Source organism: Pangasianodon hypophthalmus, chromosome 5, assembly GCF_027358585.1.
Source record: "Pangasianodon hypophthalmus isolate fPanHyp1 chromosome 5, fPanHyp1.pri, whole genome shotgun sequence".
NCBI classification, from domain to species: Eukaryota; Metazoa; Chordata; class Actinopteri; order Siluriformes; family Pangasiidae; genus Pangasianodon; species Pangasianodon hypophthalmus.
In genome coordinates, this window is record NC_069714.1 from 10,292,102 (window position 1) to 10,309,729 (window position 17,628).

General features: G+C 38.5%; 1 protein-coding gene across 1 annotated transcript; it reads left to right on the plus strand.

Moving 5' to 3' along the window:
• The first annotated feature begins 18 nt into the window (after positions 1-18).
• On the plus strand, positions 19-10,644 carry tmtc4 (transmembrane O-mannosyltransferase targeting cadherins 4). Its single transcript, XM_026946667.3, has 18 exons — positions 19-412; positions 1,543-1,755; positions 2,041-2,156; positions 3,328-3,544; positions 4,248-4,332; positions 4,434-4,534; positions 4,639-4,731; positions 4,849-5,010; positions 5,349-5,551; positions 6,064-6,238; positions 6,413-6,544; positions 6,778-6,857; positions 7,038-7,145; positions 7,252-7,393; positions 7,623-7,737; positions 9,697-9,809; positions 9,987-10,056; positions 10,277-10,644. The coding sequence occupies exons 2-18, from the start codon at positions 1,594-1,596 to the stop codon at positions 10,423-10,425; spliced, it is 2,223 nt and encodes a 740-aa protein (XP_026802468.2). The 5' UTR covers positions 19-412; positions 1,543-1,593; the 3' UTR covers positions 10,426-10,644.
• The last annotated feature ends 6,984 nt before the right edge of the window (positions 10,645-17,628 follow it).

Here is a 17,628-nt window from a genome sequence, read left to right on the forward strand (position 1 = left end):
TGGGAGGTAGGATTGAATTCAGCCTCAGACATGGACGCATTTGCTAGCGTTTAGCCACGCGTCTGCTCTGCATACGAACGGTTGTGTAGCTGAATTTTTACGCGTAAAAGCGGTCAGTCACCGCGGGCTGGCAGTGTGTTGTGTTGTGTTTTGTGTTATGTGTTTTTATACCTTTGTCTGATAAAATGTGATGCGCTCGTTTAGAGAAGCTTAGTTCATGCCATTGCAGGCACGTTTACAGTAACATTAAGCTTAATGTCCTTTCTGTGAAGCGTTATGGGAGTGAGTTGTGCTGTGATATTTGTTTACAGCTAACACACTGTTAGCCGCTGTTGCAAACACGTGACCTGGGTGTGTAGCGCGAGCTCTTGCCTGTGCGCTGTTCCACACAGCTGTGCTGTGACATGGAGAGGTAGGCGTGTCTCTCACAAACCACATACTGCAACATACACTGCTAAATACTCCATCTTCCACAATACCTGCACATTACCTTCATCTAGAGTACAATACATTACCTTCATCTAGAGTACTGTACAGACTGCACTCCTGTACACCTAACACTTTACATATCCTACTATACATATACAATATTACTGCTATCTTCATATAGCACCACTCAGTGCTATGTACCACAATTCTTACATCATCCTTGTACAGTTAAAGATACAATTCTACAATTTATTTACTTTATATACTGTATTTTATTTACACTACATTATTCTTTTCTATTTACTTTTCCCAGCTTTGTTCCACCATGAATGACTTGCATATCAGTATTTCTAATCAGTATGTGATCTTCATTTGTGCAAAATAGGCCTATTTATTGTAGGATGAAATTAGAGATGGCCCATTATCAATATCAGGCGGATACTAGCCAAATAAAATTTTAAAAAAGTTGATCGGATATCAGAGAAGACATATCAGATGTTAGATCCTGTAACAAATAGCAAAGATTGGAATTGGATCTGGGGAAGAAAGTTTGTGTCTGGATGTAGGCTGGAAAAGTTGACATACAAAAGAGACTTGATAATATTTATATTTTATAATATTTACTATATTGTCTAAGTGATATTTGTGTGAAAGAGTTTAACCATTTTAAAGCTTAGTAGTTTTAAAGAAAACCATAGCGGATGGGTATTGGTATCAGATGATACTCAAGATTTCAATATTGGTATTGGAAAAGAAAAAGTGATATTGTGCCATCTTTTTTTTTCCTTTTTTTTTTTTTAAACTTATGTTAGAGATCATTGCAGTTTTTTCTCCTATTAAAGGCCGGTATAACTGTGCTACCAATATCCCGCTGTGATGTCAGCATGACACACAACCGCAGACTTCTCACAGGAATAACAAAAATACAGCACAGATTAAGAAATAAGCACCAGAATCAGTATACGAAATATTTCAATATAAGCATATTTGATGTGTTTTAGGATTCATTGCTGCATAAGCTTTGTAAACTTTGATGTGACAGTATATTTAAATCTAAATATCTATACAACAACTCCATGTAAAGTTTGTGAGAGTTGGTTCCTGTGTGTTCAGTGTGTGCAGTAAGTAGATGGCGAGACAGTGGGAGCAGCAGTGGCAGGCACAATGGCGCTGTGTGAACCGCATTGGGATCAACACATCCCCTGGCCAAAGATCCAAGCTCTACAGTCCCGCCTGCTAGTGGCCTCAGTGGCCCTGATTTGCTTCATAAACAGCTACGATGGAGACTTTGTCTTTGATGATTCAGAAGCTATAATCAATAACAAGGTATTGTCTGAGCATTATACTTGAATGCACAATTGTGCTTGTCAGTTGTTCTTGAACTTGACTTGTCTTGGCTAAACAGACAAGTTCAAGCACAATTAAGAGGTGTCATATCCAGCAAACAAAAATCTATTTATTATTTGTTGAACTGGGAAACAGAAAGTAGGCTTGTTGATTTCAGAGAATTTATTTCAGACAAGCAGATCTGTATGTCTCTCTTTGCATTTTCTGCATGGATTGTGCACGGTGTTTGTGACAAACCAGTGTATCATTTGAACTGATTTCCAGGATCTAAACCCAGCCACTCCTCTGAGTAACATCTGGAAAAATGACTTCTGGGGTAGCAACTTGAGCAGCAACTCCAGCCACAAATCCTACCGGCCGCTGACTGTTCTCACCTTTAGGTAAACTCACCTGCCCATCTCCTCTGCAGGGGAATCTGAAGGCTTGTAACTCCTTCCTCAACATGGCATTGACATTGAGTGACCTGATCATTAACATAACATTACAGGCTAGCCTGCTTATATGAAATAGTTTTAAATGACCTTGCATAATTTAAAGATGAATGGTTGGAAGTGCAATTTTATTCTCAGTAGGAAATCAGAAGAGGTGGCCTCAAGTACTTCCTTCATGGAAGAAGCAATAATTGGTATTAAATTGGGATGCTGCATATATTGTCTTTTCTCATGTAAATTTCTGCTAATTTCTGTATTGGCTTTGCCATTTGAACTCAGCTCAATGAATTTCTATACAGGGGTTATTTAGTCTGGGTCTTGTCCCATGCTGTTAATGAGGCTGACACTATTTTGCATATGTTATAGATAATGGCTCATTTGACTGTTCCCTTATGCAGCTTGTGTAAGGTTCATATGGACAAAGCCAACAAAGGATTTGCATAGATATGGACATGGTGTATATGAACTCTTCTCTACTTATACTAATATGATAGTGATGAAGCAGCGAGCATTATAACATGGTGTTGTTTCAGTCCCTTTGCTTATCTTACAAGTTAAACAGTAATCCTGAAGAATCATAGACAAATAACAAAAGAACACAGGTATGTGTGTTATGTCTCATAATAATCATTTAGCAATGCACAGAAATTTCCATGATTCTTCTGAATTGATCAGGGTTATCATGTTATAAAATTATACATATGATACTATTGTACTCTCAAAAAATGCAGATGCTAATTTGGAATAAGTAAAGCTACACAGAGTTTTAGATCCTTTTAAATTAAGTGAGTTAATTGTTATAGTGTCCCACTGAGTTAACCACTGAACAGAAAAAAAGATGATGGAAACACATACTGAGCATACATTTTATTTATTTTATTTGTTTATTACTTAGTTGCTGTCTCTGTTTAATTTTGCTTGTGTGATTTTTGACTTGGACACAAAGACAAACTTAACATGTTGCTCAAAAAGCAGCCATATTGCAGACTTGCAGAAAGGCTTGCACCTTGAAGTGTGTCACATGATAATGGAAGGGCTAAAGTTTGATCAGAATGAAGCTCTGTGTTTATCACACTGTAGTGGACTTGATGCTGTATTGACATGACTGTGTTGTCTGCAGGCTTAACTACCTCTTGGCTGGTGGGCTGCATCCGGTGGGCTTCCATGTGCTCAATATCGGCCTCCACTGTGTTATCTCTGCATTAATGATTGATGTCTTTGCAATATTAATTGCTGGTTTGGCCTGTGATGGGAAAGCTAAAAGACTTGCACATCTTCCGAAGGCATCTGTCTTGGCTGCGCTGTTTTTTGCTGCACACCCGGTTCACACAGAAAGTGTAAGTAGAGAAGAAGACGTGACTCAGCATGCCAGCTCTTCCAGTAAACAAACACACTACAATTGCACTGCTGCCTGGACACTATAATGTATAAAACATACATTAAAAAGCCCCGCTCAGTTGGTGTGCATTTCTAAGGTGTGTTTTGGAGCCCATCAGCTCTGTTAATGGCTGCACACAGTAGCTGCTTTAACCTGCCAAAGATGTATCAGATAGTGAACTGGACATTGAGGCATGGGCTACTCCACTGACTGGCTTCTTTAATCAGGTACAGAGAGGCTAGTGTAGGACCCGGTGGGGGAGCTTCAGAAAGACCACTGACTTTGGCCTACTGGATTTATCAAAGGATATGCAGCCATTGCCCCAGGACTCCAGCCAGGGCCAACCGCAAATCTCTAATGAGGTGGCCTCCTGCCTTCGTCATTAACTTGGCACCTCCAGAAATGCAAGCAATTTCACAGGCCAGAGGGCAGCGGAAGTTTTAACCACTGTACAAACAAAAGCCAATTTGGCTGGTTGTAAAATGTTTGGCTACTGCTGAAATTACTGCCCTTTTGCAAAGCATTTATCCCTAGTTAAATGGCTGTTTGCTTTATATAATGAACCACAGAATGTTCTCAAACAAAGACTGTTTCTTAAACAGCTAGTATTATCTTTTTAAAGTCTCTTTAATTTGTGATGCTGCCCTCTGTGTTTGCTATAGGTGGCTGGCATTGTGGGTCGGGCAGACCTCTTGTGTGCCCTGTTTTTCCAACTCTCATTCCTTTCGTACTGCAAAGCATTTCAGGGTGAGTGAAATAATGGAGACACTGCTGATTTATTTGCTTTTCCACTCTGTTCTGTAATGTAAAGTATTATGGTAACTGTATTTTTCTCTGTCTCTGTTTAGCTGGTGACAAGCCCGAAAAATTCTCAGTGTCATGGATAATGGTCAGCCTTCTGCTCTGTGGTGTGGCTATGCTATGTAAAGAGCAAGGAATTACAGTTTTGGTATGTATATGAACATCCATGCAATTATACGTACATGTTTATTTTATACAATATATAAAGAAGTATAAAAGCAGAGTATCTGGCATCTTTTTTTTTTTTCTTAGGGAGTGAATGCTTCGTTTGATGTCCTCGTGATCTGCAACGTGAATATCTATGACCTGACTCGCAGACTTCTAGTGGCAAAGAAAGCTGCAGTTGTCAGTATCCTTCTCACACAGAACACACAGACTTTTAGATGGTGATAGCATAAAAGCTGTCTGGATTTATTGTTTTTTTTTTATTTTTTTATTTTTTTATTCCCAACTTCTGTTCAGGTTATTGAGAAGGTCAGAAGTGGACTGCTGGTCAGACTGGTCCTGCTGCTTTTGGGGGGCTCCTTGCTTTTATTTGCAAGATGGAGAATTATGGGTACAGGGCCCCCAGCCTTCACTGAAGTCGACAACCCAGCTTCCTTTGCTGATAATGTTTTTTTTAGGGTAAGATGTTTTTTGTTAATCTTGATATATATAAATAAAATTGAATTGAATTGAATATATGTTTTGGTTTTATCATTTTAAAAAATTTATTTAGAACCAGGTCGTAAATAATGTCTTGGTACAGCTCTTTGTAGTGTGCATGTACTGGATTTCATTCCAGTAGATTATTTGTATCATTATTGTCACAGTTACCGCCCTCTTCTCTGCCTGAACCTTGTACTGAATTGTCATTTGTTTTATCTCTCTAGCACAGTGTCTTGACAGATCTTTTTTTTTTATGTTCCTCTCGTTTGCTGTACCTTTGATGTTGAACACCTCCTGTTCTCTTTGATTGGCAGATTGTGAACTATAATTACTACTACTCCTTGAATGCATGGCTGCTGCTGTGTCCCTGGTGGCTGTGTTTTGATTGGTCAATGGGCTGTGTACCTCTTATTAAATCAGCCGGTGACTGGAGAATCGTCTGTCTGCTGCTGCTGTGGGCCTGCTTGATTGGCTTGATAAGGCAAGCTCTGTGCTCCCCAGACAGCAGCGAGAGAAGGTGAGAATCGCACAATCTCTAAACAGCATTTTCCACTCACACAGTGGGTAGAAATGCAGCTTGAGCTTCTACTACACATGCTTTGGTTAAATGGATTGTCGGGGGGTATGGGTATTTGAGCTTAGATAGCTCTAACATATTGTGTCCATTTCACTCAACAGTTTGTGAAATATTTATTAAGTGCCTACTCTGTGTTAAATAAGCCTAAACTACTCTCTAGTGCAAAGAGCATGCTTTACGGTATTATTTGTATGGTAGTTCAAAGTAGCTAGAGAGAGACAACATGAAGAATACATAAAATTGCTTTCCTGAATTATTGATCAAAATGTTTCCCCTCAGGTGAGCTGTAAAACACCAAGATAACTCGTTGCCTTGGCTTAGCCCTACTAAACACAATGGAAATGTGCTTCTTTAAAATTGATGCACCATAAAATGGCTCATTCAGACAGCTGAACAGTAGTATTTGGGCAGCCTGATCATAAGATGACATCTGTATCTGTGTTTGTTGTCAGGACTCTGACATTTGGTTTGGTGCTGCTGGTCATCCCCTTCCTGCCAGCCAGTAATCTGTTCTTCCGTGTTGGCTTTGTGATAGCTGAGCGGGTACTGTATCTCTCCACTGCTGGTTACTGCCTCATCCTGGCCTACGCAGTGGGTTACTGCTGTTGCCGCTGGAGGAGACCCAAGGTAGGCATCCTGGCTTGTGACATTTCTCTCGCCTCCTTCCTAATCTCCACCCTCAGGCCATACTTCATTGTAACTAATGTTGCTTTTAGTTCAGGCTCTTGGCACCATACAGTCCTGTTTAATGTGCTTTTTTTTAATGTGCTTGTCTGATCCATCCCTAACACCCACCTGCAGAAGCTGCTGCGGGCGGCCATGTTGGCCCTGCTGGGTGTCAATGTGGCACGCTGCGCCTTGCGCAGTCAGCAGTGGAGGTCTGAGCAGAGCCTCTTCACCAGTGCCTTGTCTGTCTGCCCGCTCAACGCTAAGGTAAGGCCATGTTCAAGGCTTTTCTCTCTGGTTCATGTCTTTCTTTCATACATCATTCTCTAATATACAAAGGAAGAGTGCTGGGTTTTGCCATCGAATGTGGTGCATGTATTTTTACTTGGGATTATTTAAAAAAAAAAAAAAAAAAAAAAAAAGTTAAATTGTCTGAAACACAACAGTGTCTGAGTAGTAAAGCTGATGACCTTTTCTGGCTCTCCTCCTTCCTTCTGCAGGTTCATTATAATGTTGGCAAAAACCTCGCTGACCGAGGCAACCAGAGTGCTGCAATCAAGTACTACAGGGAAGCTGTGAGGTACGTGCTGAGAAATGTATTTTATTAGTGTAGCCAGCAAACGTGGCCTTTGTAACATTCAGCACTTTAAATGGAAAAAGTGCTGATGTTGCTAATAAAAAGTGATAAACACAAATGTTCAGCTAACATACTATCTATATACCTCTCTATGTAATACAGTATTTACATTATTTCCTATAGGTTGCACCCAAAATATGTCCATGCCATGAACAATCTGGGAAACATACTGAAAGAGAGGAACGAACTACAGGAGGCAGAAGACATGCTGTCTACAGCTGTTCTCATCCAGTATGTGAACAGAAGACTAATGTAATCCAAAATGCAGTAATTTATCTGAAAATGGTGATAATGTTTGATTATACATTTACCTTTACATCATCTTTACTTCCTGGAGGCCTGATTTTGCTGCTGCTTGGATGAATTTGGGTATTGTGCAGAACAGTCTAAAGAAGTTTGAAGAGGCAGAGAAAAGCTACTGGAATGCTATTAAATTCAGGAAGAAGTATCCAGATTGCTACTACAATTTGGGGCGACTGGTGAGTGTTGTGATTTTGCAGTGTTTTTTTTTTTTTTTAAATTATTATTAAAGGGAGACAAAAACCAGTAACTGAATTTAGTCCTCTTGTTATAATAGTATTCAGGAGTATATCACCTTTGTAAACAACCACTTGGTTAGATCTAGGATTGTGATGATAAAGTTTTAATAAACTGAATTGGTTAAATCTGAACTGTTTTTAATAAAAAAAAAAATAAAAAAAAATACAGTATGCAGATCAGAATCGCCACGTGGATGCTCTGAATGCCTGGAGGAATGCCACCATGTTGAAGCCTGATCACAGCCTGGCATGGAATAACATGGTTATACTATTGGATAACACTGGTAAGGATCAAACAGAAAGATTGCTAAGTTGTCACTATGTTTGTTTAAAGTAGTTTTATAACCATTTATAACATTTAATAACCAACTGAGGGACCAAAGTGCCTCTTCAGTCTATTGCCTAATAGTGACACAAATATTAATGAGATACCAAGTGATAAATACCTAGTGATAAATTATAAAGAGGCATGGAAATATATATTGAACGCACATGTAAAATCTTTAGGTGAACTCTAATCATATATCATTACTCACCAGCACACAGTTGTTTTTTTTTTTTTTTTTTTTTTTTTTAAAAGGTAATGAGAGGGGTTAAATCTGAATGGATGTCACCTAATTATACTTCTCCATAATGTATTCATTCTAACCCCCATGCTCTGTACAAATGCACTGTTCTCTGCCAGCACTGAGAATCACAAAAATACCAAGAATATATAATTACGCCTTGTTTTTACACATGCATAACAATGACGAACATCCAGGCCTGTATCTTACATGTGGTGTGTGGATTCATGTGAAATGGAATATTAGATTAATTATGCTTTTGCCATGAAATGTGATCTTCATTATAAGAACACTACTTCATTTGGAACAATTATTATTTTTAGATAATTGTATACATGGTTATTGCTCCACAGATATTGTTGTTTCACTGTTTAATGTAAAGCAGTCAAGCGGTGTCAAGTTGTTGTGGATGGAGAGTATCATATGTGTAACCTGAGTGAATGTTCTTATTAGAAATACCTTTGACCCCACAGTGGGAAAGAAAATGATCCCAAATCAAATCATTCACTTTTTTCTCCCTCCTCCTTAGTGTGTGAGGTGTGAAGCTCCATTCTACAGATGCTGAGCGTCAGGTGCACTCAGACACATGGGGCCCTCTCATATAATTAGTCCACCCTTTAAACCAATTAGTTTTTCTTCTTTATTTTTGCTCCTTATCTGATAACAAGCCAGGTGGTTAACTCAAGTAGCTATTCTCTAGTGCTCTTATGTAGCCCAGTAATATCATTAACATTCTCCACTTGTATTCTTGTAGTTTTTTGTTAGTTTGTATGTATGTGTAATGTGTATGCACAGTACATAATATATTGACAGATAATTGTATGAAGAAATTTGGTATCGGAATCATAGTCATAAAAGTAAATGATACCCAGACGTAATAAGCACTGTACATGGTTATACTGGAATGGCAGAAATCATCAGGGCTTGAAATTTATGTATGAAATGTTTGTGGACTGTTTTAAAGCCAGTCTAACTCGGGTGTGTGGAGAATGGCCTGCTTTTCAAACAGAACCCTTTTAAGCACACACTTCTGCCAGCCAGGTTGATACCCACCAGAGTGCTTTGGCTCTCTTGTTCACATTTCCCTGCCAAAAAAAGAAAAAAAAACAAAACAAAACAAATCCTGGCACTGAGAACCTTTTCCTCTGCATTTTTCAGCCTCATCTTATCTCAAGGTCCCACAACATAAACTACCAAAACACTGGAAGTGGATTGACACGCCCGAGTGCAAACCATGAGTCATGTTCAGGCTCCTGTGGCGGAGGAGAATCTCTGCTGCTCATGAATTAGTTAAGGGGCAGCCAGTATGATGGGAACTGTGACTCTTTTGACTCGGTGGTCAAAGCGAGTTTTGACATCCAGATCAATAAGTCAGTAGCCCTTGTGTTGAAACCTAATTAGAAAACTAAACCAGTTGGAGGGGAAAAACTCGTCTGGACATTACTGACAAATGTAGGGCTCCTGTTTAGGTAGCACTAGTAGAGTATTTTTTCACTGTCAGCACATTTTTAAAGTAATACCCCAAATCATCAAATCGTGAATCTTTATTGAACTTTTATTAAACAGTCACTGAAACAAGGCCGTATTAATATTTAAGATAGTTGTGGTATGGCCTGATAAGTGTGTTTGATGTCTCTTAATTAATTCTGCCTAGTTATTTTCTCTGTTTGATTGTAGGCAATTTGGCTCAAGCAGAGATGATAGGAAAAGAAGCTTTGAAGATACTACCTAAAGACCACACAATCATGTTTTCGTTAGCCAATGTGCTGGGGAAGCAGCAGAAATACAAGGTATGTTTTCCTAACTGCTTTATTTTTCTCTTATACTGAGTGTGCAGTTAGAGCAAGGACAGCCATCAAACCGTTTCATAATAAAGAAAAATAAATGTCATCTTACTTGTTCAAAGACTTTCACTTATAACTAGCTGTGGCAAACATACCATTACTGCAAGTTCATTTTCTCTTTAGGAGTCGGAAGGTTTCTTTCTAAATGCACTGAAGATCAATCCCAATGCTGCCAGTTGCCATGGCAATCTTGGTAGGTTTTTCATTTCTGTAGAAATGTATCAGGGTTCATCTCTGCACGATATTGTCTTTAGAAGTCTTTTTTCCCCCTTTGTTTGTTCTGTTTGCTACTGGCATAAATCGATGAACAAAGCTGGATACCACTGATCAGTTGTCCAGACTTAAAGGAGGCTAATGATGGATTATTGTAATGTTTCTAGTATTAAGGGACCGTGTGTTTTGTGCTGTTGCAGCTGTTCTGTACCACCGCTGGGGGAAGCTGGACTTGGCTAAGAGGCATTATGAGCTTGCTTTAAAACTGGATCCCAGTGCTCCAGGGACCAAGGAAAACTACAACATGCTGAAACGCAAGTTAGAGCAGCAGCAAAGGACAGTTGTTTAAATTGGGCTTTGATATTAAATGCCGTGAATGCCACATTTGTATGAAGTCCATGCCAAGAATTAGATTAAAGAGACTGTCCTCATTTATATTGTGTACTTTTGTATGGCAACAGTTTGTGTTACAAATGTAAATGAAAACGGGTGGTGTCGACTCAGCGATATGTGTTTGGAGGTCAGAGCTGTGGCTTTGTAGCAGAATAAAGTTCTTCTCTTACATGTGGCCCTTGGTGTTAAGGAATGTGGAACATATCCACCATCTTTTAGTCTTGTCTTTCATCTTAGACACTATGTTATGTCAGCTGGCCCTCTATTTATTAGTCTATTTGACTTTGTAATTGTTAAGCATGTTACCATTGGCCCTTGATCAAGAATGTGCTCGTCATACTGACAAATTGCATTTTAAAACCTCAGTATCTAAGAGAGAGTCACATACCTATGACATTACCATTGGTTTTTTGTTAGAGTGCACATTCCAGAGTGTGAAAGTAATGTGTTGGTGAGTATGGATCATAAGCCTTCATTGCCTCCAATCCTTCTGTAGTTAAAGTAAGAAAGGTGTTTTGCAAGTGTGCATCGTTGATGTGCAAGAGCCCAAGGGTCACCCCAAGCAGGAAGCCAGCGGCAATGGCAGAAAAGAAAACAGCACAGCATGGAGCAGAAGCTTCAAAGGAGGCTGGACGCCATCCCCAAGGGGCATCTCGCACATGCTGGCTCATCTTGAAAGTTTGTGCTGAGTGAAGGCTGACCCCAGGACACAACTTCAGTCAACAAGTCTGCTCCTCGGTTGAAAGTTCAGCACACTTCTATTTTTTCACCTGCTTCCTCCCACCGCCAGGGAGCATTTGAAGAGCATTGCTGGTCCTGCAAATACACTGTTGGATGAGAGCTTGGTTTGTTTTAACAGCGTGAAGCACAGGTGTTTAAGGTACAACCGGAAATGGTGTAGATGATAATACTGAAAGAAGTAATGAAATGCATCACCGATAAAGACTAGTGAGTATAAATCTAATTAAACAGTTATTTACGGTCCACTAATTTGATTGGTTGAGCGGCGTTCCAAGAGTGCTTATATTTACTATAATCGCACCGGGATGTCTCACTGTTTGTATCACTCCGCTCGTCTGTGTTTGCCATGTAAAATTCCACTTCCTAGTTCGAAACTGTTACCACAGTATTGTTAGCGACATCATCAGTGAACATGGCAAACAATCTATTTTTCATGAATATAACATTTAACTTAAAATGTGAAAGCTTGTCAGATGAAGATGAAAAGGAATAAGGGAAACCAATTTCAGTGGAAGCATCTTTAACGGGAAGGTACAAATCAATGTGAGCTAGCTAGCCAGGTAGCCAATGGGCTATAAAGTGAGCGTAGCTTCTTCAGACTCTTAAGATGTTGGGCTACTGCTTGGATGGTTGTGAGTTCAAATCCCAGCACTGCCTCTGCTGGGCCCTTGAGCAAGGCCCTTATGCCTATAAATGAGATAAATGTAAGTCACTCTGGATAAAGGGTGTCTGCCAAATGCCGTAAATGTAAATGTATTCCTGCTGATGGAGCAAAAATAAACAAAAAATATTGGCCATATTGTGTCTGAAATGTCACTCAGTAATAATTTCCTGTTTATAGAACTGTTGTATAAAGATGATATCACACTCACAGTCTTGCTGTTGTACTGAATATTGGCACGGCTGTGATTAGCTATGGCGAATCACAGGGACATACAGAGCCAGTTTATTATCTTGTTGAAAACTCTATAGCCAAGTCTGAACCTCCCGGCAGAGGGAACCAGGTTTTGGGCTAATAAATCCCGGTATTTTGTAGAATTCATGATGCCATCAAGCTTCACAAGAGTCCCTGGACCACAAGCCACAAAACAGCTACACAGCATCAATGATCCATCACCATATTTTAGTGTGTATCAGGTACTTTTCCTTCTATGCAGTCCCCTTTTATGCTAATGGTGTACATGACCAATAAGTTCAGCTTTCATCTGACCACAACACTTGATGCCAGTTGTAGTTCTAATGACACTTGGTGAAGTGCAGCTGCTGTATTTTGTGAGATCATGAAATCATGTTTTATTTTTCTTGCAATGCTTCCAAACAGCTTGTTGTTATGAAAGTACTTATGAAACATCATAACTTTTTTTTTTTTTTTTAAATCCACTACCTCATTTGTGCAGGTCAACAACAATCTGCATCTTTTGTGTTTAAAGTTCTTGTGTTTTTCCATGACAAAGTAATGGAATGACAAAGCATTTTTACATGTGTGCAACCTCATATTCATACCCTGGGGAAACAAGACATCAACGGAGTTCCTAGTGACTGAGAGCAAATGGAGAAAAAAAAAACTTTTTCTTTTTCAAATTAAAAAAAATTATGTAGTTTTTATGCATATTTTTGAGATTTTTGATAGATACAAAAGGTGTTAGAGAATAATTTTTGTTAGAGCAAAGATAAATAGTTTCTCCTATTGTTTGAGAGGAGATTTTGAATGTGATGTTTATTTTATACAATATTTTTTGCTCCTTTTTTTTTTTTTTTTTTTTTTTTTTTTTTAAATCAAGGTCCCTGTAATTCTAGAGGGCACTGTAGTATGTCTTTACTGTCTTGCAAGGCATTAATGTTGCTACTGTTAGTGGCTAGTTTCAAACCTAATTGCTGCTTTTAATCATAATATGCCTTTTAAAATCAGCTGACTGCGTTTAAAATTAATTTATTTTGGTAAGGTTTGGTAAAAATCTAGTAAATGTTTCTCATCAGCAAAGCCTCCTCACCCCACAGGGTTCACTTTATGTGCCAAGCCGATGTGCTTAAATTAATATTTCAATATATATTTAATATTTCATTTATATTTAATTTTCTGTAAATACAAATGACTGTTCTTGTAAGAGTAATTGCATTATTAATGCTTGCTTGCATTAAAATTGGATTAATTTCTTGCTCTTCTGTGTGTAATAACATACTACTAAAAATGAATATTAATAGACAATTATTATTATTATTATTATTACAATTATTATTATTATTTATTTGAATTATAAATACAAATAAAATGCTAAAAATACAAGGATGTCCATGTTATCTCATTATGTGTGATGAAGTAGAAGAAACAGAGTAAATAATGTTCTTTACATAAACACTTCTCTGGCACATTTCTTCTCTAAGTGACTGTTTACCAACTTTTGTTTGTTTGTTTGTTTGTTTTTAACAACCACTCTCTCTGTAATTAATATCCCACCAGCTTGCGTTTCCACTTTACTAAATTTGGAAATTGTCTTTAGAGTTGTATTATACTGAGCCTGTAAGCTGTGTGATTTTTTTCCCCCTTAAATTAAACATGTAGGGTCTTTTCATAGTCACTGGTCTGAGACTGTAGCCCTTTAATCATGCTCTAGATAGCAGTAGACTCATGCTGCCTATACTGATATTTATAAGCTCTGTGGCTCTATGTTGAGTGCTCAGTCCTGAATTCCATTTTACAGCTGAGAGCCCCTCTGACAGAGCTGCTAATCAACCTGACAGGATGTTGTCAATGTTGCTGCTCTAAAATGCTCTCTCTGGCTCGCCCTCCAGTTCTCTAAACAATGCTGATAGATTGTGATGTTGGCTCTCCGGCTAACTGATGCTACATTTTGCAAATGTCCTCCAATAGTTGCCTGGATTGGAATATTAATTGCTGTAAGAGTGACAGTAAAAAGTTGGCAGTCAGTCACTTAGAGAAAATAAGCAGGGTTCAGCTAAAAGACATGTCTGTAGTTTTCTGAAGATTTTTAACCTCATGTTCTATTTCTTTTATTTAGTCCTCGGTGCTGATATTGAGTATACAGATAGTAAAAAGATTTCCAACAAGCAGCAGAATAAGCATGTCTAAAGTGAGGTGGAAAGATGCTCTTGTAGAAAAGAAGTGATGGATCATTAAATACTTGATTCATTAATTAATGTATAAGTAGGAACATGCTGATGAATATAAACATCAATTTTCTGAAAAACAATAGCTTGATATCACTTTGCCTCGCCTATGGATAGCCAGAAATCAGATCATTAATCTGACAAATATTATTAACTCATCTGGTAATTTGGTATTATTATTATTATCATTATTATTATTATTATTATAAATAATAATAATAATAATAATAATAATAATAATAATAATAATAATAATAATAATGTATTGATAATTGCTCATTCTTCTTCTTCTTCTTCTTCTTCTTCTTATTATTATTAGTAGTAGTAGTATTGATGTTGTTCACACATTATTATTATTATTATTTATTTATTTATTTATTTTTTTACAGAAGTTTGACTCGTGTCTGAACAGTGCTGAAGCAGACGCAGTCTATTTTGTGACAGTTTAATTTGTGCTTACATTTTGGATGGTAATGTGGCTTACTGTGGTCTTTTAAATTGGCCTCGCGTTCACACACACCTTATTTCCGCCTCAGTCTGCCGGTGTGTGACTAATTGTTAGCGCTGATCACCGGGAGGCAGTGAGGCCAGCTGTTCACCCTGCTCTGTACTGTTAGTCTGATCTCCCAGTCCAGTCCTGCTGCCTAAAGCCCTCCAACACATTTAAAGCATGATTACACACCTCATCGTCTGCGTGTCTTACCATTTGCTTTTCGTTTAAATTCAAAATCTCTCCTTATGACTCGTGTTCGACAGTCAGCTAGCCTGTAGGCATATAGACTAATCTCTCTCTCTCTCTCTCTCTCTCTCACTCTCTCTCTCTCTCTTTCCAAAATCAGGACCACATAGCCTACTTTTCTCACGTGATCATAATTTCCTCATATGTGTTACTTGTGGAAAGGCTATATGATCACCACATTAAGCCCTCAGATTGCACAAGTAACCTAAACACCACACATCACATGAACAATATGTGCTCACAATATGTGAAGATCAAATTTAAATCATGTGCCCTATGTGAAAAATTAACATGGGAAAATAAATGAATCGGGTATAATCACGGGTGAAAATAAACACATTACAATTACATATGAAAATATGTGTGTGCAAACCACAAGTATAAATTTCACATGTGAATCATGTGACAGTTCATGTGTGTAATTAATAACTTTTCTGTAAGGCAACTTAATGATGTACAAATAGAAATGATATTTTATAGTCTACAGAGAATAATGTCTAATTTATTATTATTATTAGTATTATTATTATTATTATTAGTAGTAGTAGTAGTAGTAGTATTGCTGTATTGTTATTATTATTATTATTATTATTATTAGTAGTAGTAGTAGTAGTAGTAGTATTGCTGTATTATTATTATTATTATTATTATTATTATTATTATTATTATTTTTCTTTGTAGTAAAACAGGGCTGATAATAATCTAGTCATATTGATCATGAAGGCGCTGAGCTGGTTTACAGAAATAAGACCAGGCTCGCAGGACTGTATTGAAAGCAGGCTACGGAGCGCTGAGACGGAAATTTATTAAGTGGCACCAGCTAATGTGCGCATTATTCAGTTTCGGGTAAGCATGAAAATAAAATATGATTTGAAGCAGTCTGAAATTGCAGCTGTGAAGGCTGACTGCACAGAGACTGGCTTGTTCATTTGCTCCAGAGGAACAGGGGGTGCGATTCCAGCCTCAGTGCGAGAAAACTGTCACCCACATGATTTCCAGCTCTTTAACTTACAAACAGGGAGAAACGGTGAACAGCTCTACAGAGAGCAGTGGTGTCAGGCTGACAAAGGAAAACTGAACAGACAAAACAAAACAGCTTACTTCACATGTGGGCACATAATTATTTTAGTTTACAATTAGTTTTATTAGCCTAAATTGTGTTTATTCTCTGTAGGCTATATTATTAATTATTATTTATTATTATTATTATTATTATTATTATTATTATTATTTTTTGCCTATGCTATATTAGTTAAATTATGTGAATGTAAAAAAATAAAAGCTAAAACAACACAGCTGAGTTTATGTATTTCTTGTTAAAACGCGGTGCTGCAGTTTTACCTTTGAGCTGCGTTTTGTTTTATTTTATTCTCTCAGTAAAGCTAAATATCGCGGTATACCGGGTATAGTGGAGACATCTTTCAGCCTGGTGATGTTACATTAGTGCCATGCGCGCCTGTGTACAGTACCAGCTGTGCTCCTCTCAGAGGGAGGGAATCTCCTTCTCCTCCTCCTCCTCTTCCTCCTCTTCTTCTTTCACCTCCTCCTCCTCGTCCTCCACTTCTTCTTTGACCTCCCTCCTCTTCTTCCTCCTCCTCCTCTTCTTCCTCCTCCTCCTCCTCCTTCTCCTTCTTCTTCCTCCTTCTCCTCCTCCTCATCATCATCTTTCTCTTCCTCCTCCTCTTCCTCCTCCTCCTGCTCTGCTTACACCGGACGGAAGAGTCCACCAGAGCTGCTTTCTCTCTATTTGATATTTTAAAAAATACAATAGCTTCTGCTTTTTTTTAGGACTGGGAGAAGATGGGAGGACATCCTGAAGGGCAGCTTATTTAGTGAGGAAGTAGAAGAGGAAGATAGGTACGAGACACCATTAGTGCTCAATATGTTTGCAGTAGAGGAGACTGCACTGAGCTTTATCCTTTTCATCTGTGTCTGATTTTTTAAAGTACATTTTCCCCTCATATTTGTGTCTGTAGCTAGCAGGCCTATAGGGAGGAAACAGTGCCAGTGCCATATGGCTCTCCTCTGTGTTAAACATCCACAGCGCGCACAGGTGCATCAGTCCTGGCGGCGGAGGATGAGCGGGTTTATATCTGCTCCATCACCTCATCTCATTCCCTCAACACCCGCAGAAACACCGACAACACCAAAGTAGCTGTAATCGCCCACAGTGTCAGCAGGTTGAAGGAACAATAATAAGAAAGCTCGTTTAGGGTTGCTCAGGCGCGCACTGGACAAATGAATGCGCAAAGTTTATTTCAAGCAGAACATGGTGCTCCTTCCTGTTTATTCCCAGTGTCACGTGACGAGAAGGAACCCCTAAATCAGTCAATAATTTGGGATAAATTGGGCTATTCTTGCTGATCCCGAATGCAGGTTCTGTGTCTTTGTTCTTCCTCAGGCTCGGCGTGTTTTTCTGCCAAATTTAACAGAAGGCTCCGAGGCTAACGGGGCTTCACCCCACTATCACCTTCTGCCGCCGAGCAACCAGCCACGACAGACAAACAGTGTGAACCCTGCTGCCTGCTCCTCCGAGTGAAAATCCTTTAATTA

Coding starts and splice junctions, on each gene's coding strand:
- tmtc4 (XM_026946667.3), top strand. CDS start 1,594: ATGGCGCTGTGTGAACCGCATTGGGATCAACACATCCCCTGGCCAAAG. Junction 6,239..6,412: donor GCCGCTGGAGGAGACCCAAG/GTAGGCATCCTG, acceptor ACCCACCTGCAG/AAGCTGCTGCGGGCGGCCAT. Junction 6,545..6,777: donor TCTGCCCGCTCAACGCTAAG/GTAAGGCCATGT, acceptor TTCCTTCTGCAG/GTTCATTATAATGTTGGCAA.